This window comes from Capra hircus, chromosome 6, assembly GCF_001704415.2.
Source record: "Capra hircus breed San Clemente chromosome 6, ASM170441v1, whole genome shotgun sequence".
NCBI lineage: Eukaryota > Metazoa > Chordata > Mammalia > Artiodactyla > Bovidae > Capra > Capra hircus.
Window position 1 is genome coordinate 115,826,811 of NC_030813.1, and position 27,388 is coordinate 115,854,198.

At 60.8% G+C, this 27,388-nt stretch overlaps 1 protein-coding gene across 1 annotated transcript; it reads right to left on the reverse strand.

Annotated features, from left to right (window-relative positions):
* LETM1 (leucine zipper and EF-hand containing transmembrane protein 1) lies at nt 1–26,954 on the reverse strand. Its single transcript, XM_018049812.1, has 14 exons — nt 26,701–26,954; nt 22,837–22,897; nt 17,728–18,139; nt 16,409–16,552; nt 15,741–15,878; nt 14,927–15,130; nt 10,767–10,886; nt 10,127–10,258; nt 9,750–9,908; nt 9,324–9,458; nt 4,712–4,846; nt 3,804–3,994; nt 2,834–2,972; nt 1–2,277 (listed from the first exon to the last, which is right to left on the reverse strand). Exons 1-14 carry the CDS (start codon nt 26,777–26,779, stop codon nt 2,128–2,130), a joined length of 2,199 nt encoding a protein of 732 aa, XP_017905301.1. The 5' UTR covers nt 26,780–26,954; the 3' UTR covers nt 1–2,127.

A 27,388-nucleotide genomic window follows, 5' to 3' on the forward strand; every position in this document is an offset into this window, starting at 1 on the left:
TCATACAAGACGGCACTTTATTCAGCCTTCTCCTCACGTGAGATCATGGGTCTAGTCTCCAGCACCGTCTCGAGGACAGGCGGGACGCGCGCTCCCAGGGCAGGCGACCCCAGAGGCCGGGCTGGAGTGCAGCGGGAGCCAGACACTCTGACAGCCCTGCCACTTCCCACCCCAACTGTGGACGGGCCACATGATTCAGAAATTGTGCTCTGAGCTGTTACCCAAACATGAGTTTGGTATTTTAATAAAAAACGCTATTTCTAAAAAAGGTGTTGACACGCAGCCCAAGGAGGAGGCCCTCAGGTGAGCTGGTCCTGCTGCTGTGACGTCCACTGCCTGGAGGTGACGCTGCACAAATTATGCGGTGCCTTCGCTTTCAAATCTGGAATTGGATACTCCAAAGCGACTCTGGAAGCTACGTCAGTCTCCTGAATCCTTAATAACGGGGGGTGTTCAGGTGGCGCAAAGCAGGGAGAAGGCCGCTGCGCTTCCAGCGGGCACGGTGTCACAGCCCCGGGGACTTGAGCACGCTCCTGAGAAAGCTCAGGAAGGCGGGGGCAGGCCCCGGGTGCCCAGCTGACAAACAGCCGCCCCGCTGCCGCGTCACACCCCATGCTCACTCCCAGCACTGTTCCCCGGTTACAGCCACACCCGGGCACTCTGCTCAGCTGCAATAAATAAAGTTTAGGACAGTAAAAACAAGCAACTCGAAAGGGAAGCCTGCAGCAGACAGGCCCGGGTACAGATGCCGGAGAGGGGTCCCACCGTGCCAGGGTGGGGGCAGTGGGGAGGAGGTGCTGCCACGGGGTCGGGGGCTTGAGAACATGAGGGGGCTGCACTGGGTGCCTGGTGAAGGCAGCAAGGTGAGGACGGGGCTGGGAAAGACTAGCCTCTCCTCAAGTACGCCGGCCACCGCGAGCGCCACAAGCAAGCGCACTACTGCAGCGGAAACCCAGGCCACTCCACACGTGAGATAACTCGTAAACACCGAGGGAGCACCTACAACACGCCCCTGAAATTACCGAAATAAAACCCTTTAGCACCCACCGCCCCCACAAGGGTGTCCACTGGAGGACTCAGAGGTACTCCGCTCGTCCACAGTCCGTCAGCGGCTGAGCACAAGGTCTCAGGTCATCTGGGAGCTGTGCCCCTTCGCTCATCCTGCCGGCCCCACCAGCCTCAGGTCTCCCAGGGCCCACGTCAGTTCACCACGGAGCGCTCTGGCTGGCCCTGCCCAAGCCAGACGGTGCTGGGCCACGGCCACCCGGCTCCCGGACCTGCCGCATGCCCGTGGCCAGGGGCCTCAGGCAGACACAAGCCCCTTGAGCGCCCCCACAGCCTCTGGGGTGAGTCACGCGGTGAAATCCATCTGAACACCCGGGGTGTGGGGTGAGGTGATGACATCCCAGCTTAGAAGCATGACCGATTCCTGCACAGGGGAGGCTTCATCTCCAAGGGCTTCACCAGCACCTCTCCTGGCGTTAACTGATGCTCACTTTGCTCAGCTGGGCAGACTTTTGCGTGAGGAAGCTCAGCGCTAGCTAGCTGAAGGATTAGGTAAGAATCCAAGGTCACTCAGGAAAGGACATGGATGCCCACATGAGAGTGTCAGACGAGGTTCCCAGGAATCATGGAGACAGTGGGCGTGGTTTGCTCACTGGTTCACACTGACGCTCAGGAGTCCAAGTCCGCGACACATGAAGCTGCTTCTCCAGGCCGAGGCGGCTGTGTCTGCCGGGGGCATCCCTGCATGGGTCCTCTCCTCTGCGGCAGACGCTACCAGGGGGCAAGCAGGGAGGCCCGAGCCACCTCAGGAGCCGGGGGGCTGTGCAGGGCCACAATTCCCGCTGGCTGGCCACCCTTGCCCGCCACGGCTGAGACCCCATGGCGCTGGGCCCCTGCTGACCCAGAGAAGCCTCCCTGGACAGGCACGGGGGCTCCGGGCTGACTCAATCTTCATGGAATGATGAATGTTAAAAATTACTTGATTATGAAGTTTCTGATTTATTCCAGATAAAATATTAGGTCCGTCACTAAGAATCACTTCAAAGCAATCAGCATCACGTCGGGACCACTGCAGTGGGAGGGGGCGCGTGGAGGCCTGCGTGCCGGGGGGCTGGGCCGGCCCTAGTTCTGCGCCTCGGCCGCTTCCTTCTCCGCTTTCTCCTTGGCCTTCTCCTTCTCCTCCACCTTCTCCTCCTTCTCCAGCGTGGCCACGATCTCCGCCACCTGGCTGGTGGAGATGTGGACGTCTTCTTTGTCCACCAGCTCGATGACCTGTGCACATGGGAGGGGGCACGGGGCTCAGGCCGCTCTGCCCCTCACAGCAGAGGCTCCCCTCAGAGCACAGCCGGCGGGACATGGCGACTGGCCAGGCAGGCCCTCGGCACTGTCCCCCTGGGGGCTGGGGTCCTCCACCCACGCTGGCCTTCTGAGGACCAGACCCCCGACCCCAAGGAGCCGACAGACTCCAGAGCCCAGGCCACACACAGCCGAGAGAGGGGCTCCGGGGGCAGGAGGCCCGAGGTCGCAGCCCTGGGAGGGTACCAGCTAGGCCTCCCGGGACCCAGGGCCGCAGGCAGGTGGGCTGCACAGCTCAGAGGCTGCAGGCCAGGCTCCGTGGGGCAGAGCGCCCGGAGTACCCAGAAGGGCTGCGGGCAGGCCCTGCACCACCATGGCCAGGACGCTGGGCAGCTGATGTTCCGGGTGAGAGTCCCCACTGGGCTGGAGACACAGGGGCCCCAGAGACGCCGGAGCCCACCGGCTCCTGACGAAGGTGGAGCCCAGCACTGGGGGCCGGGTGCCTCTCAGGCCTCAGGGGTCCGAGACCCACCTTGACGAGGTCGTCGATGTCGACCTTCCCGTCCTTGTTGTCGTCCAAGGCCGAGGCCAGGCTCAGCAGCTTGCTCTCGGGAATGTGCTTGATCTGCTTCATGGCGCTGATGAGCTCGGAGACGCTGATCACTGTCTCTCTGGGAACACAGCCTGCACATGGCACCTCACCCCCGCGGGCCTGCAGCCCAGACCTGACTCAGCAGCCCTCCACCCAGGGCCCCCTGCCCCATCAGCTGGGTACCCCAGGCCAGCGCGGACAGAGGGACAGAGGCCACCACTCCAGAGCAGATAGAGGGGCAGAGGCCACCACTCCAATGCGGACAGCGGGGCAGAGGCCACCACTCTGAGTGGTTGCCGGTTGCACACAGCCGCCTGGCACGTCCAGCCTTTCCGGGGCGATGAGGACAGGGGGCTCCTCAGGCCCGTCTGTGCCCGGGGCAGGGTGGGAGGGGCCACACTGCCCTCTGACACATGAGGCAGGTGAGCCACAGGGCACAGCAGGTTAACCTGAGGGAACACTGGCCCCTGCACGGGGGTCATGACTGCAGGAGCTCAGGAAGAGGGAGGAGGCAGGAGAGAGCGCGATGGTCTGAGGACACAGGCGCCCAGCGGGGCTGAGGCTGCAGGCAGGAAGGCAGGGAGAGGCTGGGGGTGCTGTGACCCATGGAGGCTCTGGAAGGACCCGCGATGGCAGCCTGAGAGAAGGGTGGGAGGGGCGGATGCAGAGAGAGCAGGCAAGCTGCCAGAGGCCTTCCCCACGCGGCAACAGCACCAGCCTGCGCGTGTGCAGTGTCTGCGTGTGCACGCACGGAGTGTGCTAGGAAGACCTGACTCAGAGCCGCTTCAGTGACAGTGTCGTGGAGAAGCTGCACCTGCTAGATCAGAGCGAAGGGGTGGCTGGCAGGTACGCAGGTTGAGAAGGGCGCCGAGTCAGAGGCCCCGGGACGGAGTCCAAGGCGCCCACTCACCCAGCAGGCGCGCCCTCGGCGGCGGGGCCCAGCTTGCCCGCCTTCTGGTCGGCCTCCAACTGCGCCAGCAGGCTGTCCATCTGCCCGATCATTTGCTGCACACGCTTGGTCAGCCTTTTGCTGGCTTTAGACTCTTCCACGTACATTTCTTCGCCAGTCTTTGAAAGTTCCTTCTTGATCTCCTGTAAATCCTAATAAAATTATTTAGTTGTAAACAGACTGTCTCAGGGCAAAACCTTAAGTTTACTTTTTGTAAAGTAACTGGGTCAGTCCAGACTGCATCATGGAAGCGGGAAGGTCTGGGCTGTGTTGGCACAGGCCCGTAGCGCCAGCCACAAAGCTGCTCCCTTGTGCCTGTCCACCATGCAGGTCTGTTCTCATCTTTGAAAACTCAAACATGGTCTTCGTATCAAAGGAAATTCGGACTCTTTTCTGAACCCTGACTGTTTTCCTAATGGATGAAAGAATCAAGGAACGGGACCGTCTGCTTTCCCTAAAAGCAAGTGTCACCGGGAACAACGGGAGGCGACATGGGAATTAGGGGACCTGCACCATGAGAGGGCTGCCACGAGGAGGAGGAGAGAACGGCAAATTATTTCTACCAACCTCAAGAAGAAAAAAGAACTAGTATGTAAGAAAGCCTATTTTGAGAAGTCAGGAACAAACGTAAGGTTTCACACATCAAGTGACCAGGCTGCTCATCTGATGCCTTCACGTGCTTAGAAACCGAGAAGACGCCTGCTCGTCGCCTACAAGGGCGAGTGGCCAGCATTCCCAGGGACGTGGCCCCCGGGAATGCGGGAGGAGCTGCCGAGTAGGATTTCCTGAAACTCAGCTTTCCCTCCGAAGACCTGTGGGCCAGCGGGCCTGGCCTGCTGAAGCGTGGCTGGGTGCTGAGGGCGCCCCACCTGGCTGTAGTCCTGGACGTCCCCCTTTAGCAGCTCCAGCTCCTCCTTCTCCTTTGTCAGGGACTTCTTCTGCTCCTTCAGTTTTGAGCACGCGTTGCTGAGTACGTCAATTTCCTCTTGAGTTATTTCTTCTTCCTGGAAACAAAACCAACCGGCAAGCCAAAAACACCTATGTGAAACAGAGTGACTGGCTTCCCCGGAAGGGCTGGCCACCTTCCTGTCCAAGCCGCGTGTCCGCGCAGGTGGTGGCGGCACGCCCCGGTGCCCCCCCACGCCTGAGGGCGCCTGTGCAGGCTTGTCTGGCAGACACCCACAGAGCCACCACCACCCGACCGAGAAGCAGCATCACCCCAAAGGTTTCCTCGTGTCAGGAACCCCCCGCCCCGGGACTTCTGTCACGACAGACTCATTGCTGGGATTCTGACAAACGGTGTCACACGGCTCGAGCTCCGTCACTCTGAGATGCACCGTGACGGCATGTTCCTTTAACCGCCACGTACAGTTCCATCCGCCAGTACAAGGAGCCTGCTCACCCACCATCACGGCTATTCTTCGCTGTTGTTCGGTCGCTCAGGCGTGTCCGACTCTCTGCGACCCCACAGACTGCAGCACGCCAGGCCTCCCTGTCCATCACCAACGCCCAGAGCTTACTCAAACTCATATCCATCGAGTAGGTGATGCCATCCAACCATCTCATCCTCTGTCATCCCCTTCTCCTCCTGCCTTCAATCTTTCCCAGCATCAGGGTCTTTTGTCATGAGTCTAGAAAACATGGCTGGTCCCTTGAATTTCCACATACGTTAGAATAAGCTTGTCAACGTCAACAACAAAGGATGCTGGGATTGTGGTGGTCCTGAATCCACAGATCAGATCAGTGAAGTCTCTCAGTCGTATTCGACTCTTTGTGATCCCATGAATTGCAGCACGCCAGGCCTCCCTGTCCATCATCAACGCCCGGAGTTCACTCAAACTCACATCCATCGAGTTGGTAATGCCATCCAGCCATCTCATCCTCAGTCGTCCCCTTCTCCTCCTGCCCCCAATCCCTCCCAGCATCAGAGTCTTTTCCAATGAGTCAACTCTACGTATGAGGTGGCCATAGTACTGGAGTTTCAGCTTTAGCATCATTCCTTCCAAAGAACACCCAGGAACGATCTCCTTTAGAACGGACTGGTTGGATCTCCTTGCAGCCCAAGGGACTCTCAAGAGTCTTCTCCAACACCATAGTTCAAAAGCATCAGTTCTTTGGCACTCAGCTTTTCTCACAGTCCAACTCTCACATTCATACATGACCACTGGAAAAACCACAGCCTCGACTAGACGGACCTTTGTTGGCAAAGTAATGTCTCTGCTTTTCAACATGCTATCTAGGTTGGTCATAACTTTTCTTCCAAGGAGTAAGCGTCTTTTAATTTCATGGCTGCAATCACCATCTACAGTGATTTTGGAGCCCCCCCAAAATAAAGTCAGCCATTGTTTCTGCTGTTTCCCCATCTATTTCCCATGAAGTGATGGGACTGGATGCCATGATCTTCGTTTTCTGAATGTTGAGCTTTAAGCCAACTTTTTCACTCTCCTCTTTCACTTTCATCAAGAGGCTTTTGAGTTCCTCTTCACTTTCTGCCATAGGGTGGTGTCATCTGCATATCTGAGGTTATTGATATTTCTCCCGGCAATCTTGATTCCAGCTTGTGTTTCTTCCAGTCCAGCGTTTCTCATGACATACTCTGCATAGAAGTTAAATAAGCAGGGTGACAATATACAGCCTTGACGTACTCCTTTTCCTATTTGGAACCAGTCTGTTGTTCCATGTCCAGTTCTAACTGTTGCTTTCTGATCTGCATATAGGTTTCTCAGGAGGCAGGTCAGGTGGTCTGGTATTTCCATCTCTTTCAGAATTTTCCACAGTTTATTGTGATCCACACAGTCAAAGGCTTTGGCATAGTCAATAAAGCAGAAATAGGTGTTTTTCTGGAACTCTCTTGCTTTTTCGATGATCCAGCGGATATTGGCAATTTGATCTCTGGTTCCTCTGTCTTTTCTAAAACCAGCTTGACCATCAGGGAGTTCATGGTTCACATATTGCTGAAGCCTGGCTTGGAGAATGTTGAGCATGAGCTGGCAAGAATTAACGTCTTACCAACATCAAGTCTTCACGTCCAGGAGTGCGGTGAAGCTCGCTACGTACTGCTTTAATTCACCTCAACAACAGTTTACAGCATCCTGTACAGGTCTTCGTGCTTATTTCCAAATTTATCCCAAGTAGTTCACTTTTGGGGTATGATCTACCTGTGATATGTTTCTGAAAATTTCCACTTGGTTGTTCATCTCTAGCACTAAGTACTATGCACTCTTGGGTGGTCACGTCATCTGTGAACAGTCCACTTCCACGTGACTCCATCTTCTCCTCGTCTGACCATCCTGGCCAGACCCTGCGGCCAATGCGGAGCAGCTGGGGTGCAGACACCCCCAGCCTTTGGGTGTCCTCTGATCAGGGGCGTCCCTCGCGGCCCTGCGGTCAGAAGGCTCACCCCACGTCAGCTGAGTACAGGGCTCAGTTCAGCCCCGTGCTTTCCACACCTTTGCTGAGATGACCGCTCACGGTCTCGCTCTTGTCTGTTAACGTGCTCGTGACACTGATGTTTCTGTATTCCCCAGACAAGCCCCACCGGGTCAGGGTGCATTTTCTAACTGTTTGGTCGCGTCCACCCTCATCCACGAGCACCCGGCACTCATCCTGACTGCACTGGCTCCTCACTGCCGCTGGCAGGCCTTCTTCACTGGCGCGGGATTCTCTCGGCGCAGAGCTCAGGCCCCAGGGCATGTGGGCTTCAGCAGCGGCGGCTCGCGGGCTGAGCCTGTGGGGCCCTCCCGGATCAGCGATGGAACCGCACCCCCCGCATGGGCAGGCGGGCTCTTGACCACTGACCGCCAGGGCTGCCGGTCACGATGCACCGTCCTTCTCACAGCAGGCGCCCCTCACGTCCTGGAGTCTGCGCAGCACAGTCTGCTCAGGACAGACCCCTTCTGCGGCTGCCTCTGATGCCCCTGGTGTGGCCTCGGGAGGTGCTCATCTCAGGGTCCTCCTTCTCTTCAGCTTCCTGCCAGGAGTGTGTGCGGTGCAGGAAGGACATCTTCCCTCCGTGTGCGCACCAGCACCAGCACCAGCACCAGCAGCGTGCGCTACGCTGCCCCGAAGCCTCTCCCCGTGGTGAGGTTTTCAGCGAACAGTTTCCTGAAGCTACCTGGGTTCCCTGCCCCTGCGGACGGCCGACACCCCAAGACCGCTGCACTGCAGACAGGAGCGGCACCGCCCTGCTCTCTGAGGCATCTTTCTCAGGAACTGAGGTTCTTTGTTTGAAGTTTTGTGTGCTTCCTGCTAAGTCATCCTTGGCAACCCTTAGTTCACAAGCTCTCCTGAAAGTTGAAACATCCTTCTCTGTCTCAGTCCTAATTCAGTGGCAACGGGATGCCTCTCTCTCCACACAGATAGCCAGTCATCCTGGCCTGAGTGCGGACTGAGGAGCCCTTCCTCCAGGCTGCGCTCTGCGGCCCCGACCAGACCCCGCCTCTGTTTCGCTTCCTGCCTCCGCCCCAAACTGTCTTCAAAAAGACCCTGGTTCCTCCGGCCCTGACCGTTCCCAGGTCTCCTTTCAAGCCGAGGCCAGCCCAGGCTCCCAGGAGCCTCTTTCCTCGAGCCTCACGTCGGTGACGTGGAGTGCTGATCTTCACCTGTCTTCCAGGCCATGACCAGGTGAAGCAGAGCCCACTGGGCATATCCCAGGCTACGCCAGCCCCCGTGCACCACTGCTCCCCGAAAGCTGCGCCTGCAGACACAGCTCACTTCAGCAGGACCCCCCAAACTGACACTTCATGCTTTCTCTTCTCACATGAACAGCTTTTCTCCACCCCGTGCCCCATCACAGGCCCTTCCTACCCACCGGCCTGGAGGGCTAGCGTCCCCCAGCTCCTCCGAGGCCCTGCAGTGGGGCTTTCCCCTCCACTTCCGATGACCCCATGCTCCCCCTCAGGGCTCCATCCTCACACCGTACCCCCTGGGCCCTCGGTACACCTCACCAAGCCCAGCCCCACCCAGGTGTTGACAGGCGTGACCTCACAGGGTCCCCCACCCCACAACTCGCTGGGAACCCCCAGACGCAACCCGTGCCCTGCCTCCTCTCTCCTACTCCAGCTACTGATGACGCTGCTCCTGCCCATGAACACACCCCCCACCCAGCTTCTTCAGAAGCTGCTCCGCCCGCCACGCCCCTGTACCAAGGCCCGCCCGGCGGCAGGGGTGTCCCCGAGTGCGGGTCATGGCAGGGTGGCGAGGCTGCCAGAAGTGGGCACCCAGGAACGCAGCACGTCGGAAGGTGACAGCAGGTGGGCCTCCGCGAGGGCCTCACCAGCCTCCCTGCTGGGCCTTCCGCCCGAGGAGCACGGGCTGAGCCAAGGCCGGGCCGCCTCCCCTCCGGGCTCGCTCTCCACGCCCCGCGACCATCCACCGTCACCCTCCGCAGCCAGGCTGCAATCCAGGCCCGCATCCTCGGGAGCCCCTGGAGCCGCTGGCATCTGGCGGCTGCACACTGCTCCCTCTGGCGAGCGCTGTTACCTTCAAGCCTTCCAGGACGGGCGCGCTGTCCTTCAGGACCTCGGAAGGCAGGGTCACAGCAGGCTCTTCCAGCTGCAGCTCAGCCACCGGCCTCCCTGGGGCGCCTTCAGCCACTACCTCAGGCTCCGCTTCCTTCTGAAAGGCAAGGCCGCTGCCGGCTCAGCACCCTCAACAGGACCGCAGTCTTCTGGGGCGTCCACACCGGCAGACACACCGCGGGCCAGAGAGCCGTCTCCGTGAGGGTGGTCTGCGGAGCCTGACCGGCCGGCAGCAGGCCCACCCCCCCGAGGCTCCCCTGCAGGACGCTCCGAGCCAGCGCCGAGTGGGGTGAGGCACACTCACGCCGCTCCTCCTCCAGGCCCCAGCGCCCACAGGGCCTCGGGCCCAGACGGCAGCGCCCGCTTTGCCCGCGCCCGCCCCGCTCACCGCTGCCTGGGCCGCGGCCGCCTGGCTCTTCCGCTGCAGCTCCTTCTCACGGAGCTCCTGCTGGATGGCCGCCTCCTCCTGCAGCGTGGCCTCCAGCTTCGCCTTGTTGTCCACCTGCTCACCCTCCAGCTCGGCCGCCTTCACCTGGGCTTCCTTCGCCTTCGGGGAGGGGAGCCTGTGAGCGTGCCGACGCGGGGCAGGCGTCCCTGCCAGCGCAGCTGTGGCGCCCAGCCAGTGCCTCTGGGCGCTGTCCCTTCCAGGCCTGATTCCCAAGGAGGAGGACCCCAAGGGTCACCTTCCCACGCCCCGCAGGGCCCTCAGGGGAGGAAGGACAGAGAGTGAGCTGGGGGCGTCTTAGAGGGCCCGGCCACACGCACCACGATCTCCGGGAGGGTCTGCAGGGTCGACTTGAGCTGGTCGGCGGGCGACAGGGTCTCGGGAAGGTACATGGCCCGGGACAGGATGAGCAGCGACGTCGGGATCTCCTGGTGCAGGTGCAGCTCCAGCCACTGTGAGCGGGAGGCGAGGCCCAGGCTCACCTCCGGCCTGGCCGCCCGCGGGGCCTGGCCGAACCCTCCCTTGCTCTGGTTTGTGTCGGGGAGGGGAGGGGGGCGCAGGCTGGCAGCGACCACTGCAGCAGCACCTAAGTGAACCCTGTCGCCCGAGCAAGCTCTTCCAGAAACACCTCAAGCCCTACAAGGGGTCTGTTGGCCGCCACGCTCACACCCGCTGCCCACCTCAGGCCCATGAGTGGCAGACGCCCTGCAGCGAAGCCACGGGAACTGGGAAACACTGAGCAGGATGAGGCGCTGGGGCTGCTGAGAGCAGGGCCTTGAGGTCGGGCTGGCCTGGGTCTCACTTGCCCACACCCCTGGCCTCCGCAGAGGGACGTGTGGGAATCTCCCAGGAAGCTGGCCTGTCCCTCGGGCATCCTCACAAGACCAGGCGGAGCAGCAGGAAAGACTCCAGTGGTGACCCAGAACCCGCGACGGTGGCCCAGGGCCCTGCCCAACGCACCTGCTTCAGCTGGCCCCGCAGGCGGTCTTCTGTGACACCCAGGGCCCGCATGCCTCGCGCCCGGCATGCCGCCTGCAGCTCCTTGACGTTCAGGCTGTCCACGCCCTCCTCAGCGATCAGCTGTCAAAGGAAGAAGCTGGTGACCTCTGGAGGGCTCACCCTCCTCAGGGAGGGTCTATGCTGTCCCCATGCCCACGCTAGTCTAAGCGTGTGATTAGAACCTCCCCAACACACTCTGCCAAACATGAGACAAACATCCCCGCCCCCACCCAAGGTACTAGTTCTGAGTTTGCAGGGACCAGACAGTCTGACAGAGGGCGGGACCTCAGGGTCAAGGGCCAGGACCCACCGTGGGATGCAAAGATGCCCACCAGGCCCAGGCCCCACTCTGCCTGAACCCCGCAGTCCTCCCATCCCCCCACACGGCCAGCATCCTCTGCGCTCCCAGGACGGGAGAGGAAGGACTGGACTGGGGTGACTGCACTCCACATGCCTCTTGACCCTCCCCGTGCAGCCTGAGGCCACAGCGAAGCTCACAGGAGTGCCCGAGGCAGATGGCACAGCCCTGGGGTCTCGAGGAGCCTGTGCAGGGATGAGGGATGGGAGAGGATGATGGGCAACAGTGCCCCGTCAACCCGGGGACAGCTGCAGCACCACGTGCAGCCGCGTGGGTCCCCGTCACACCTGACGGGTGGTTTCAGCGCACGGCCAGGAGGCGATGCTGAGCCGCGCCCGCGAGGACCTCACGTGGCCCCTTTAGACACGGCCGCCCCCAGGCACAAGTGTGCTCTACCCTCTGTCGTTCGCACGCTGCGGAAGCTTCCAGGAGGCCCTGAAGACCCACGCAGCCCGTGTCGGTGAGCATGCCGTACCCATAACGGTCCTGCTCCCACCGCTCACCCAGGGCGGGATGTCTGGCCTGCCCCCAGCGCTGAGTGGTAATGAGACTCGGCGTGAGGACTTGCCCTGCTCGTCCTCCAGCAGTGCCCGCGGCCCCTCTGCGCGCACCCCTTGCGCACAGCTGCATCCTTTTCCAGGGGCTGCTCTGACGGCAGGATGCATCCAGCTCACCACGAGGTGACCTGCAGGGGCCTCATCCCATCCTCCCCCGCAGGCTGAGCTTGTCCCAGTGCCACCGCTGGGCACGGAGTCCATCCCTGCTTCCACGGCCGCACCTCGCCTCACGAGGGTGACTCGCCAGCAGGAGCGAAGCCTGCTGCTTGCCAGACACAGTCGCTTCCTGATGCTCCACCAGAGCCTGGCTTTCCTTCATCTGAGAACATCCTGATTTCCCCTTCATCCCAGTTTTTTCTAAATTTTTAATTTTTATTTTTGCTGAGTACAGGACTGAGTTGACTGTTCTTTCTTTTTTTCCAGCACACAAAGAAACACTTTCCAGTTCCTCCTGGCTTCCAGGCTTCTGATGAGAAATGCGCTTCCACTCAAACCGTCCTGCAGTCTCTCTCAGCGCTTTCAGAATTACTCGTCTTCCCAGTGTTTGTCCGATCCTGTCTTCGTGTGGGTTTCCGTGGGTGCGTCCTGTCTGGGATTCACTTGGTTTCCTAAGTCTGTAGATCCACGTCTTTTACCGTATCTGGGGAACGGCCGATGGTCAACATGCCCCACTGTATCTGTCCACTCAGTGCTGGCGCCCACCCACTGCCTTTTCTCACTGAGGTCCTTCCTCCTGGTTCTTAGCACGAGGAGCGATTTTCAAAGGAGACTGGACACTCCAGGTTGGGGGCTACGAGGTCCTGGCACTCTCGCCTTCTGTCCTAGCGGGCTCTCTCTACAGCACTCTGGCGGGGGTGTGACACCCTGTGTTCACGGGCGTGTAACGGACAGTCTGGCATCTACCGATCGAAACTAACAGCCACAGTTGTCTACATTGCCCCTGTGGACTTTCCTGGGTGTACAAAAGTCGTATTTCAAACTCTCCAACCACAGATCCCGACCTCTGTTTCCCCTCCTGCCCAGTCAGAGGCGCCTCCAGCTGACCACTCCTGCCGCACCAGGGGTACAGGCCAAGCCGCAGCTCCGCCTCCACTCATCTCCTGGCCCCCATTTCTGCGAACTGTGAGCACGTGCTCCTCCAACAGCGCTGAGCGCTCTGTGACGTCAGTCATACCTGTGAATTGCATTCTGGGCATGTCCTGGAACAGGTGGGGTGTGGCCTCCACTGAGGCCGGGGCAGAGGCTCTTCCGACTGCTGGACCGGGTAGGTTGACTCTGGGCCCCCGTTTGCGTGCTCGCTGGCTGGGAGGGGCAGGAGAGCCTGCCTGGCCCCTCTTGACGCCACTCTAGCAGGGAGGACGGGGTGGGGGAACGAGCCAGCCCTCGCGGACCTCACTGACAGAGCTCCGCTGGCACAGCCCCCACCACCCAGCATGTGGGGGACGAGTTTCCCGTGGCGTCTGGCTGCAGCAGAGCAGGCACTCTGTCTTACCACGTGACCCCTTTCCCTTGGTCAGAGGGTGGGCTTTCAAGGTATGTCCTCACCAGAGATTTCTGGCTTCTTCAGGCCCAAGGCTGGATCGCTGAGGCACAAGACCTCCCAAGTCATTCCTGGGGTCTCAGGGGCTTCTCCCTGCTTTCCAGACTTCTTACGCATGTTTTCACCTCATGTCAGGAGGAAAGTATGCCCCGTCCACTTCTCAACAGCAAAGATCTGGCCACCCCCCACCTCCCAGGAATCCCAGCACTGAGGTCAGGCCGCCTGTTCAACGTCATGCAACAGCGAGTGGCAGGACCCAACCAAGGCTGCCTGCCTTCAGGCCGCCTGTCCCCAGGTGGGGCAGCCACATGGCAGGCTTTCCACAGAGCGGAAACACCACGTCTCTTCATGCCTACGAAATGCGGTACTGATCTGCTTCTGGAGAACAAGACGGAAATTCCCGTTTTACCGGAAAACGGGACTCTTAGAGGATGGATTTAAGAATAATCAGCTCAAGAGGAAGAGAGGCTAGGTAACCAGATGTACTGGGGGGCGTGGTGTTTAATGAGACGATGGAAGCACCAGAACCAGGAAACAGGAGCACAAAAACACCGCCTCGGACGTTACTGCAAGACTGCTAAGTGCAAACAGAATCTGAGGCACTGCAGAGAGAGACAGCCGTCTTCAGAGGACAGCAACAGGCCTGGCGGCTGACAAGCACTCAGCAGCATCTTTAAACGTGAAAAAGACCTGTGAGCCCTGGGTCCCCTGCCCAGCGACACCCTGCAGGAGGGAGGCTAATACAGAGGGGACTCGTCCAGTGGAGGAAACAGGCAGGAAGGCCCGGGGTCAGGAGGAGAAACACGCGGTGGAGCACAGACATTAGCTCAGGCGCAGAAACGCAGGCAATGCTCGCAAGGGAGAGGGCAAGTGCGGCGGGGACTCTGCGGGGCCCCAGCACGCGTGTGGCCCGAAAAGCATCTACTCTGCCAGAGTCCTGTACTCAGGGGAGCCGGCTGTAAACTCTAGAGAAACAGCTCAAGTAACAAGTAAATAGCAAGCTAACGGAGAGAGGACACAAGAATAAATACCTAATTAATGCAAAAGAAGGCAAGGAAAGAGACTAAGTGGAACATAGAAAGCAGGCAGAAGAAACAGGAAGAGTAAGGGCTAAGCACACCAGCTACGAGACAGGAGGCCGTCCACGCAGGCCAGAGCAGCAGCAAGCACATGCGGCAGCTGCAAGGACGGGGAGCCGGAAGGGAGGCCAGCAGCCAGCTGGCCCAGCTCTCAGACACCAGGTGCCACAGCCTGAAGGCCGAAGGAGCACCTGAGAGGATGCGGGGCTCCTCGAGACCGCTCCCCGTAAACACATACTCAAGGTGCGCTGCAGGCCAGGGGGCAACCAGGTCGTGGTCAGGACCTGCTTTTGACTTCCTGCCCTTTAGTCGGGAGGCCCCAGTTCTAGGTCACTGTTTCTACAGAATCTATCAACGATCTGGGGCAAAATCTACGCTGAAAAGTATTGCTTAGCGTGCTCTTTGGGGAAGCACAACATTAGCTGAAGTAACGGTTAATAAACCACGACATACCTGTGTAATGAAACATCAGGCTGCCGTGAAGCCCACCCTCTCAGTGCCTACCTCCTGTCACGGAGATGGACTGTCACGGCGGCTGAGCCCCGTGCGGCCCCAGCACTCGCCCCGGAGCCCGGCCGCGCGCCCACCTTGTCGTCCGCCTTGATGGAGCGCAGCCGCATGGTGAGCTGGAAGCGCAGGAAGTTGTTGGTGCCGATGGACTGCAGCTCCAGCAGCTTGCACAGCGCCACCAGCTGTGGGCGTGTGAGGTTGTCCAGGGTCAGCTCGTCCTCAAACAACTTGGAAAAACGCATGATTTCCTCGTTGCTGGGCCTCTCGCCCGTCTCTCGGATCTGCGGGAGCCATTGTAAGGGTCACTACCAGCAGGCTGTGTGTCCCCCCCCCGCCCCGGCAGCCCCACAACTCTCGGGCACACGCCTCAAGTCAGGACAAAGCAGAAGGGCAGCTCAACGCTCAGGGGCCCCACAGGGAGCGGCCCCTGGGACCCAGGGCATTATGCGGCACACGGCCCGGTCCCTGGACCTCGCATGCTGTGCCGGCAGGGCAGAGATGGCCGGCAGCAAGAAGCCGGGGTCTCTCCATGTGGGGCAGGAGGCCCGCCTCCCCCCTGACTGTGGACACGGCCATGGGGCAGTCTGTCCCCTCCTCCCCTGTCACAACTGTGGGCCCTCAGTTCCTCCCCCAGGGCCGAGGCAGTCAGGAGACCCAGATGAGGCTGGTGGACGGCAGTGCACATCCTCAGGACAGCAGTGTGGCCTCCACGGGCATGGGGTGGGACCAGTTACATCCCTGCAGCCCCGGCCCTGAACCCCAGCCTCACCATGCACAGTGAAAGAGGGGGGGAAGGACGGCAAGGAGCGCCTCCGGAGAAGGCAGGGGCCCCAGCCTCTAACCAGCTCCGGGGGCCACAGGCCCAGCCACGGGGACGCAGCACCACAGCACCTTCTGGAAGAACACGGAGAAGTCTTTGGTGGCACTCCCCTTGGCAGCCTTGTTCTTCAGGGCCATCTCCTCGATGGTGTCCTGCAGGAACTTGGCCAGCTCCAGCTTGACCCGCAGCTCCTTTTTCAGCCTCTCCTCCTGTGAGGTCAGAGAGGGCACTGCACCCCAGCCTCCAGGCGCCGCCTCCTGGACGGTGCAGCCCCAGCAGCAAGTGCACTGCCCCAGCCCAGCCTCCCACATGCCCCCTGACAGCACTTCCTCCACCGATGAGCTGTGTTCCAAAACCTTCTAGCTCATGACTTAGGCAATTCTGTGTGACACACTCGCCCCCTGCAACCCCCAACCACAGATGGGACCACAAATTCCATACAGAGCTAGCCAGTAAAGCTTTTCAGACCCTGTGGGCTGAGCCACGGGAAGCATGAAGGCCATCAGACAGCACACACACAGCGGGGCACGCGTGTCCCCAAAAGGCCTCCCTGCCCAGGGCGGGCAGGGCCGGCGTGGGCCTCGGCTGGCCAACCTCACCCTAGAGCCATGTCATGCCCCATGAACGGGTCTCCTCTGTGGCTTGGGGAACACTGCTCTAGGGAAGCTGTGACCTATGACACTCTTGAACAATGCAGCTTCATAACTACTTCAAGCTGGGGCTGGAACAGGCCGGTCACCTTGCTGGACTGGGTCTCGAACGTGGACGGCAGCATGTTGGGGAAGAGCTTCACAGCGACGGGCAGCAGGAACTCCATGAAGGGCACCACCACAAAGACCAGGAAGGGCACGAGGCGGAAGAGGTCAGCGCAGATGCGGAGAAACTGGACGGGCAGAGGGCCGAGGGTGACCGGGGAGCACGCCTTCCCACAATGGCCAGGGCAGCGGTGGCGGGCCCTCCCAGGGAGCGGACAGGGCTCCGCAGGCACCCCAGGGGCCAAACCTTGGGGTTTCAGAAAACCTGGGTGCGGGGGCTCCCCGGCAGGCCAGTGGTTCAGATCCCTGCGCCCCCACTGCAGAGGGCGCGGGTCAGACCCCTGGCTGGGGCTCTATCACCCATGCTGTGTGGGGTACGGCCAAAAGAGTTTTAAAAAGGACAAGAAAAGCCGGGTGGGAGCTAACCCTGTGTAAGAAGCGGGGCCCATCACCAGCAGCTGCTGCACGTGGGCCGGCCCAGGGCTTCCGCAGTTGCCCCCTGGCCCGGCAGAGAGCAGGACAAAACCATGCCCTGAGGGCTGGCCATCAGCACACTTCCGGATTCCACACGCTGATAAAAATCAACTCTGTTTCTCCATACGCTCAATAAGCAAATGGAAAATGAAGTTTTTAAAATTCCATTTACCTACAATAAACAGAATATGGAAGCAATCCAGAAGTCCACGGATGTGTGAAGGAGTAAACTAAATTGTGGTCTACGCACAGGATGGAAAGTTACTCAGGAAAGAGAGTCTGACCCCTGTCACAAGGGTGAGCCTTGAGGACAGTGTGCTCAGTGGAACCAGCCGGTCACAAAGGACAGACCCTCTGCAAGCCCACTGATGTGAGGTCTCCCTCCTCTGACTTCCAGAGGAGTCAGATCAAGCCTCGGGAAGCAGAATGGTGGGGCCAGAAGCTGGGGCCCAGAGACGGGGAATGTTATTTAAAGGAGGCCGTTTCAGCTGAGGAAGAGATTTAAACCGTTCTTGTGGTACCGACTTCACCACAATGTGAATGGACTTAATGTCACAGACTGTTTATTAAAAATGGTTGAAAATAAATTTTAGGGTGCATATTTTCCTACAAAGGCAAATTCCATTTAAATATCATGAAAAAACATGGAACCACACACAGCTGCGGAGGAGAGAGGGAAGAGCCCCGTCTGACTCCCCACACGCCCCGGAGGGGCCCCACTGTCTATTCTCCGACACAGGGGGTCTTCACGCCCTGCTGCCCCAGCCCCGGTCAGCTATGCCTCCAGAGCCGGGTCCCTCTGTGCGGGCGGTGCGGACGCGCCCATTACCTGCCTGCGCTCGCGGCGGGTCAGGCTGTGGCCGTGGAGGATGCGCCAGAGCGTGCGCGCCGCGATCTTGGTGTCGATCCAGAGCAGGCGGAAGCCGTGGTAGTAGTGCTTCAGCTCGTCCAGGACGCGCTGCCCCAGGGGCTTCCTCACCGCCGCCTGTGCGGGCGGGCTGTACACGGGGCCGCCCTCCTCCAGCTTCTTGTTCTTGTCCTTGAGCGACCGGAGGGACTTCTCCACCACGGAGTCATCGCCCAGCGGGCGCGAGCAGTGCCAGCAGCGCACGGGGAGGAGCCTCGGCGCCGCCAGCACCGCGCACGCGCGCTCAGGCCTCAGCGTCCAGCAGCCCAGGGCGTCGCCGCGGAAGGAAAGGTACACGGGGTGGACGGGGGCGCAGGCGCCCAACGGAAGAGGCCTTGAGGAAGAAGAACAGAAGTCCCGGTGAGGCGCCAGCCGCCTGCCGAGGCGGCCCAGCCGGCCAGTCACACCTCCCAGCCAACTGTGCCAGCTGGACAGACAGACTCCCGGCCCCATCCTGGCAGGGAGCCACGCCCACCGTCAGAGGTGAAGGGGCCGCTCACAGAGGTCTTGTGGGAGGCCAGGGGGGCTGGCCGGTGCCCACAGCCTCAACGGAGCAGGTCAGACACAACCAACCAGCAAAGGCTCAACCCCCAGGGCAGACAGACCCAGCCTCTGGGTGGGGCCCCCGGGCCAGTGCTTTCCCCTAAGAGGCGAGCACTACCAAGACCTTCCGGCTCCTGAGCAAGTTCTGCAATTTAGGGAGAATGTTCCAGTCAAGAGTGAGCCGGACCCGGGCATCAGCGGACCAAAGGCCTTTGTGCAGGACAAAGGCGCAGAGTAGAGCCTGCAGCCCAGGCCCGCCCCTCCTCCCGCACCGCCCCCTCCGCCAGGCCCAGGCCTGTGCCCGCTGGGCACCCCACAGGGCGGGCTCTGCCCCGCGCTTCCTCAGGTCCCTGACCCTGCAGGGCCACCCTGTGCTTGCCCTCTCCAATCCTCACATGCGGACCACCTCCCACTGGACCGCTGGCTCCAGGAGGCCCAGCGAGGAGCGAGTGAGCTGCCTGCACACCTCGGCACCGTCTCCACTGGCACCACATCAGGTCCGCAGGGCACCTGAGCCTGCAGCAGCAAGAGAACCAGCGTGCTCCCCAATGCGACGCAGCTGTGCTCGCAGGGTCTGCCTGCAGAGGGCCACTCGAGGAGGGCCGCTGGCTGCAGCCTGAGTTTCTGGAGCCTGCACCGGGCACTCTCCAGCTCTCAGTGCCCATCCAGACCTAGCACGGCCCTAGGTCTCGGCACAACCAAGAGGCCCTCCTCCAGTGGCAGAAGGCCTCTCGGAACCCATCGCCGAGGCACAGCCTACGCGCACAGCTCCCCTTCTGAGTTTCACGCCTTCGTGTCTCGCCTGTCCCGTAGAGACCTCTCCCTCTCACGCACAAGTCCACCCTGGGGTGGCCAGAGGCCCAGCAACAGGGCCGTTTATTGCCGGCACACCCTCACTTCCTCCCACCTGTCCGGCCATCTCTGCGCACCTGGTGTGCTGCCAGCAGCAGGGACTCGAGGTCTGTGCAGCCCGGCCCAGGTCAAACTCCAGTTTCGTTGCTGACTGCCACATGACCTGAGACAGGCAGCCTCCCCGCTTCGCGAGCATCCCTTGGGAATGAACCCTGGACAGCTCCTCGGGCACGCTTGGGGCGGAGACGCCGCCAGTCGGGGTGGAGGAAGCTCTGCCCTTGCACGCAGGGGCACTGCACGGCCGCGTTGGCTCTGGCCAGCTGGGCAGGGGCGGCCGTGGCCTCTCTTCTGTTCCAGGCCCTTGCTTCTGCCTTAAAGGGCCAGGCCAGTCCTGTCCCACTGGTCCCTCAGCCCTGCCCTGTCCCGAGTCCCAGCAGCTGGAGAACGGCTTCGCCCAGAGCCCAGTGGGGCCCCCACCCACAAACTCTGCCCTCCCAGCGGGCGGTGACCACGCCCACCCAGGAAGGTGCCTCGCCTCCTGTCTTCACCAGGCTCAACTACCCACTTTTCCAACCCCTCTACCTAGGAGGCAAGTGGCTTCCACGAGGTGTGACGTCAGTGACAAGGCGCAGCCAGGAGGCGAGGACAGAGACCCCGGAAGGCAGGCTCAGCAGAGCAGCCCGGGGTGCGTCGGGCGAGGGCTGTGAGGGCCCAGGAACCCGGCTGCCTTCAGGCATAGCCGAGAGGTTATCAACCGTCTAATCAGGGAGATCTAGCTATCTTCAAAAAGTACAAATCATATAATTTATCACTGAAAAAAATCTCCAAGAAAACGAAACTAACCTGGGCACCGCTGCCTCTTGGTGGGCAGAGGGCGGCCCCGCTCTCCCCCGCTGCCAGGGCCCAGGCGTCCATGTCCTGGAAGCACCGGCCCCTCAGCTGTGTGGAGCCAGGACCCCGCCACCCACCCCAGGCCCTGCAGCCTTTCTTTTCCTTCTCTCTTGTGGGATAAACCATCTTCAGAGAGAGAGCGGGGGTGTGTGCACAGCACGCCAAGTGAAAGCAGCGTCTCAACAGGGAGCACATGTTGCTGGAGGAGGCCCGGCCTGTCTGCCCTGAGGACGCGGATGCGCATCCACCTCAGCCCAGCACCCTGCCAACACCTTCCAGGAGAGAAGTGAAGCAGGGCCAGCAGAGCGTCCGAGGCGCCCGCTGCAGGGACCCGAGCAGCTCTCCACATAGCCATGGCTCGACCTCGTACACACCTGCCAACCCAGGCGTCAGCGTGCCTAGACAGCGGCCCGAGGTCGGGCCAGGGGGGTGCCGACCCCTGTGCCCCCTGAGCTCCTCAGGGCAAACAGGGAAGGGAAGGCAGGGTGCAGAGTGCATCAGGCGACAGGCACGTGGCCCGGAGCTGCCCCCAAAGCGCAGGCGCCCAGGGACCCAAGGGCACCCCACCATCGCCCGCAGGACAGCGTGCTCGTCGGCTGGGACCTGGGCACCGCTGCCCACAACACCCGCTGGAGGCTTGGAGGCCCCAGGACAGCCTTGTGAGGGCACTTTAACTTTCTAAGTGCTGTGAATTTATACAATGCTAGCGTCACTATAACGCATGTCACGGTAACGCGAGTGACTACAGTTCTCTAGTCACAGACCTGGCTACCGAGACTGGAAAAACTACACCAGAAGCAAGCGCATCGGGAAAAGCCAAGAAACACGACGGTGCGCTTGGCGGTTAACCACCAGGTGAGCCGGAAACAAAATCACAGAGCTGAGCAAGGGGCCGCACACATGCCGCCAACAATCACGGGGAAAGCGGACACGGGGAGCTCCTGCACCTCCAGACGGGGCGCTCTGCCTGCGCAAGGAACACCGCCCCCCCCCGACCCGAGAGAGAAGGTCTAATTGAGGAAAACAGCTTACCGCGGGAAGACTGCAAAGTCAACATCCCAAGTGACGTTGCAAGCTTAATGCCACTCCAGGTACAATCCCCAAAAGACCATTTCAGAGCTGAACTCATTCAGAAGGTCGTCTGGAAGGCAGTTGGGGAACAGAGGCACCACCAGGGGCGGACCCTCCCTGCCCAAGGGCGGCGGGCGCACCAGCCCCACGAGCACTCGGGTCGCTGACCCGGGACACCGCCCCACCACCGGGCTGGTCCAGACCGGCGAGGCCAGTCCACACGCAGCGATAGCCTGTTTGGCAGTCACAACCTTAAACCCAACGACTTCACGCCAAAACCCGACAGCTGACCCCGAGGGACCACACCCTGTACAGCAATCCCCCAGCCACCTCCCTGGGCCCCCAGCCCCAGGAACGCCAGCCGCAGGGTACAGAGGCCACTGGGGACGCTGACAGCTGGCAGGGCGCACTGTAGCGAGAGCGGAGAGGGTCTAGGCTCGTATGCTAATGCCTCCACATCATAAAGAGATTTCATGGCAACAAAGTCTGGGGACTGTCAGGAGAGAAGCCTAATCACATCAAAGCCCAGAGCTGGCTGGGAGCACCCCGGCAGAAAGAGGGGCCGGCAGGGGCTGCTGCGGGAGGGGCTTCTGGAAACACTTCGCTGCGTCCCCGTCACACACTGCACACGCACCCCTGCCCCTCCACGAAGGAGCTGCTCTCAGGCAGAGAGGCTGGGCCAGCTCCTCATTCTAGCACTTGATGTTAGAGCCAAAAACCGAAAGCACGCTTACACACACACTTTTGCTGTAACAGCCAGGCGTGAACAACTTGTGCGGCCTTTGTTTTAGGGAATTAAATCTGTCACAGGAAGCACCCTCCCGGAGTTTCAGAGCCAGGAGGAGGCAGCAAACCAACTAGAGAACCCAAAGCAGCCAGCTCCAGGGACAAGGGGTCGCCGGGGGCTGGACACTGTCTCACAAGAGGGATCGTGGGCGTCCACTCCAGGCACAGGGCAGGTGCACGTGGCAGGCGCACACAGGCGAGGGTCAGGAGAGCAAGCCTGGGGTGCGGGCAGGGGTGGCGGCAGACGGGGAGTGCAGGAGCCCCACAGGAAGAAATGGGGAAGCCCTCCCACCTCTCAGCAGTACCACAGACCTCCCGCCTCACTCCAGACCCGTCCCCAGAACCGGCAGGGAGAGCCCCGGGATCAGTCCACAGGGTCCTCTGGGAAGGACCGAGCGTGGCGCAGGGGAGGGTCTGTGTGCGTTCCCAGAGAAGCCCCTGGAAACAGCAGCTGCGTGAGGACGCAGGAGACTCAGCGCTCTGCAAACAGCAGACACCACCGCAGGTTTAGAGCACAGATACCAGGGCCTTTCTGTGGCCCAGGGCTAAGGCTCCACGCTCCCAACGCAGGGGCCCAGGTTCAATCCTCGTCAGGGCACTAAATCCCACATGCCACAACTAAGACTCAGCACAGCCTAATAAATTACTTAAAAAAGACCAGAATAACACACCAAAAAGGCTAGTAATACCTGTAACAGGTACTGGGATTATGACTGTTTATTTCCCAAATATTCACTAAAGAATGTGGCTACATATGTCAAGATGCAAAGATCCAGATTTAAGGGAACAACGTAGGATATACCACCTACACAAGCTGGGAACCACAACACCTGAGCACTTTCCAGCCCCCACGTTTAAACAGGCAGAAAGTGACGTTCATTTACTCACACGTAGCTCATCAGCCCCACGGCGCTGGCACCACTGAGGCGGGCCGGATCCCCAGCAGGACCTGTGACAGAACAAAACACAAAGTCAGTCTCAAACAGTGGCTTTATGCAGGCGTCTCTCCCATCTGTGGAGCCAGCTTCCGGAAGCCCACTCTGCGTGCTGCGAGGTGAGGGCTCTGCCCCGAGCGGAGTGCAGTGTCTTGGGAGCATCCCTGGCTGAACGCACCTTAAGTGGGGGACCAGACTCTAGTGGCCGTGGGCCCAGGGAGCTTGGGCCTTCAGGTCTCCCCAGGTGGGACCACCCCGACTCACTCCAGCTGCCTCTGGTGGAAGAGGCAGGGCACACGTGACCCCCAACAGGCAGACAGCTGCACAGAGCAAGCAAGGTCACGTCAGTTCAGCTAAGTTCAGCTGCTCAGTCGTGTCCGACTCTTTGCAACCCCACGGACCGCAGCACGCCAGGCCTCGCTGTCCATCACCAACTCCCGGAGTTTACTCAAACTCATGTCCATCAATCCAGTGATACGATCCAACCACCTCATCCTCTGTCGTCCCCTTCTCCTCCTGCCCTCAATCTTTCTCAGCATCAGGGTCTTTTCCAATGTGTCAGCTCTTCACATCAAAGTATTGGAGTTTCAGCTTCAGCATCAGTCCTTCCAGTGAATATTCAGGACTGATTTCCTTCAGGATTGACTGGTTTGATCTCCTTGCAGTCCAAGGGACTCTCAAGAGTCTTCTCCAACACTACAGTTCAAAAGCATCCATTCTTCAGCACTCAGCTTTCTTTATGGTCCAACTCTCACATCCATACCTAACTACTGGAAAAACCATAGCTTAGACTAGATGGCACGGGCCCCATCCAAATGACCCAACACCCTCCGTGCCCATGTGAAAGGTGGGGGTTATGAGAATGACCAGGAAAACCAAAACCAAGAGACGACCGTTTCTTGGATAAACCATGTTGATGAGCACACAGCACATTTTTAGGATTCTGATATACTTCTGATGCTTTCTCTAACTCTAGCTCCCAAGCCCTCACTCCAGCCGAGGTGGACCCGTCTACCTTGTCTCCCAAACAGAAGCCTCCCCACAACCTTGCAAAAACCAGACCAGCTGCCACAGCACCCAGAGCGCCCTGGCAGCCCCTTCCCCTGCTCTCCCCACTCAGAAGCCTTCACAGTAATCTCAGAGTGGGCTCCAGGCTCTGCAGGAGGTTGCCAGGCCCCTCGGTCCTCCCACCCCCCGCCTCTGGCCCTAGCTTCGTCTCCTACGGCTCAACTCTACTCGAACTCTCCAGAGGGAGTGCAGACCCACGGGGAAGGGCTCCGTCCCACGAGACTGTCACCACTTCGAATGCCAGTTGCAAGTGGGGTCTGCAGGCTGCCCACACTTCTGCCAACTACAAACCTGGGAGTTCCCATGACCCCTTCAGTTTCGATAATTTGCTAGAATGTCCCCCAGAACCCAGGAAGGCACTCAAGCCAATAGTGTGGTTTACTGTCAAGGATGCAGATGAACAACCAGATGGAAAGGGATACAGTGTGAGATCTGGGAGAGCCCTTGGGGACAGGAGCTCTTGTCCTCACTGCCTAGCAGGCACTCCCAGTCCAAAAGCTCTCCAAGCCTCCCGTTCCCGAGTCCCTGTCTTCAAGGCCTAGGGATTATCAATCACACCCTTGGTCACTGGCAACTGAACTCCATCTCCAGAGCCCTCCCCTCCTTGTAGGTCTGGAAGGTCCCACCCTCTAATCACAGGTTCGTAGCTAACACAAACTCTGGTGTGTGGGAAATGGGCTCATGATGAATAGCGAAAGATCTGCTTATCATTCAAGAAATTCCTAGGGTTTTAGGGGCTCCGCCAGGAACCCAGGATGGGGAAAAGAAACCAAACTCCTTGCTTCCTATCCCACACCTTTATTCACCTGGCTTCCAGGAACCATGTTCTCTCTGCTAAACTCCAGCAGGATCCTCCCTGGGCACTCCATACCTGAACACACGTGGGTACATGAGGCCCTCTGGTCCAACGGGCACCTCACATGCAACAGCGCTAAGAACTCCTGGCTCCCCAGCCCGCTCCCTTGTTTCAGTAATGGCGGGAGGCCAGGGCTTCTGCCTCACACCCAGTCCTTGGCAAATCAGGCCAGCCCACCTCTGCAAGCCCCGGCCGACTCCCAAGCCCACGCCATACCCAGCAACTTCCTCCCAAGGAGCACAGCGTGCAGAAGGGTGGGCAGCCGCTACAGCAGACACCACCTCAGCGCGCGGGCCAAGGTCAGCGGGCCGTGCAAGTCCCGCTGCAGAGGCAGCCTGGATGGAAGGGGTGAGGGCACACTGCACCTCCGGGGTCTTCCTCCCAGACCCCAAACCTCAGTCCAGCCATGAGAAAAGCACCAGACAGCGGGGTCGCACAATGTGCCTGACCAGACCTCCTCAAAACTGTCCAGGAAAGTCTGGGGAACCGTTACAACCAAGAGACCAAAAAGAAATTGTGACTGAATGTAATGGGGTGTCCTGGATGGGGTCCTGGGGCAAAATAAAGGACATCGGAATAAACTAGGTGCAGAATAAGGGAACCCTGAATACCTTGTGCATTGTGTAATACTGTGCCTTTACTAATCATGGCAAGACTCAAACTGATGTAAGGTGTTAATAATCGGGGAAATGTGCTCCAGAAACAGGCTGCCCCGAGCTCAGCTGGGAGCATCATTTCAAGGGTTCTGGGACTGGCTCCCTACAGCCCAGCCCTGGGTCCTAACCACCTCTCAGCCCCTTCATGTCTTACTTACTATGGGAAACACCTGTGTTCCCGGAATGATTCAAGCACTAAGCAAATTCAGCTAATTTTTAAACTGTGAATCATGCTACAGAAATGTGTGCGGCCAAAGTATCTTTACCACCATCCTTAAGCAGAAAGAAGAGAGAGAGAGCGAGCCCTGAGAGAGACGTGAGCATTACAAGCTGGACTAGGCAGCCAGACAGACTCGGTTCACAGAGGAGTGCTCGCGGCGGCTCCACGCCCTTCTCCTGACTCCAAAGGTCTAAGCAGCTGATCAGCCATCAGTGTCAAAAATGACAAGAACCATGTTTTCTAGGGTGACTTTACAAAGGGCAAATACCTTGAAACAGGTAATTTTACTCGAGAATCTCAATCTCGTTGGACAAAATAATAAGCAACCAACTGAGAAAGCGTAATATAAAAAGGGACACGGAGAGCGGGTCAGCGCAGGCGCCCTCCATGTGGGCTCCCGAGAGCCCTGCCTCAGGTGCGGTCTCCGGGTCCCAGCTAGCGTCTCTGAAGCTCCAGGGACGAGACCTGCCTGAGGCCATAGGGAAAGGGCCTGGGGCCATGCACGACGCCCATATGGAACGCCATCAGGGTATCAGTCCCACGGACGTCCCGCAGGACGGGTACCCGTGCCCGCCGTGCGCCCCCCGCCATCTCCGCGGCCCCGAACGCGGCCCGAGGGCAAGACTGTCTTCGCGAGTGGGCGCCAGGTCCGCCCGGCTCGACCACGAGGGGGGGAGCGCCGACACCGCCCCAGGCTGTCAGCGCGCTCTCTTCAAAACTTTCCCGACGCAGCGGCCGGTGGCCGGGCGACTAAGGTCGCGGCGCGAATGAGTCACGGGCCGGCTCCCGCCCGCACCCACGGCCCGGGCGCTCCCCACACCCTGGCCGGGCAGGGCGGCCGGGCGAGGCCGCGCAAGGCGACCCCCTCGGTGGGACCCCGGCTCTGGGCTGGGTCCGAGCGCCGCGACCCGCCCCGTCTGAGGGGGCGGCCGCGACCCGCCCGTCCCGGCCCCCGGCCCCGCCCGTCCCGGCCCCCGGCCCCAGCCCCGCGCCGTCGGCCGAGCGCCGGCCGCTTACCCCTGGGCGCGGCGGCGCGCGGCGGCGGGAGGCGAGCGGGCCCGCGGCCGCGACAACTCCTCAGCAAGATGGACGCCATGTGCCCAGCGCGCCGGCCGCCCGGCCTCCTCCTGCTGCGGCGGCGGCTCGTCGCCGGCCCGCGGCGCCTCGGCCCGCCTGCGGACGGTTGAGGGCGGCGGTTGGCGGCAGGCGGCGGGCGCTCAGCTCAAGGACCCGGCGCCGGCAGCAGCCATGTCCCGGCACCGACGTCGGGCGGCGCGGGGCGGGGCGGCCGGGTCGCCGCTCCCATTGGGCCCCGCGGGCGCTCGGCGCCGGCCAGCTCAGGGGCGGGCCCACGCGGCCGCGGACTGCCGGTCCCGGCGTGCCCCGCGGCCGGACGCCGACGGCCCGTCCCGGCGTGCCCCGCGGCCGGCGGCCCCTGCGGCGCGCTGCATTCTGGGCTGGCCGCCCGGCCTCGCGGGCTGGCTGACCGCGGCGCACGCGCGCTGCGTCGTTCCGCGTCTGCGCCCCGGCGGCGGCAGCGCAGGGCGGGGGGAGGTGGCCGTGCGGCTGGAGAGGACTCCGCAGGGTCGCCTGGCACCTCCCTCCCGGGCTTCTGGGGCCGGGCCCCGCCGGGGGACGAGGGGCGTCGGCGGGCGGGCCTGTCCGGCTGAGCCCCCTGCTCGGGCTCGGCCCAGCCGGGGCTACC

Bases quoted from the DNA above. Each gene is read 5' to 3' on its own strand.
- LETM1 (XM_018049812.1), bottom strand. From the start codon at position 26,779: ATGGCGTCCATCTTGCTGAGGAGTTGTCGCGGCCGCGGGCCCGCTCGC. The intron at 9,909-10,126 runs GTGCGTGTGGCC...CCCTCCCCGAAG, and splicing joins AGACCCTCCCGGAGATCGTG to GCGAAGGAAGCCCAGGTGAA. The intron at 4,847-9,323 runs GTAACAGCGCTC...TTTTGTTTCCAG, and splicing joins CCGTCCTGGAAGGCTTGAAG to GAAGAAGAAATAACTCAAGA.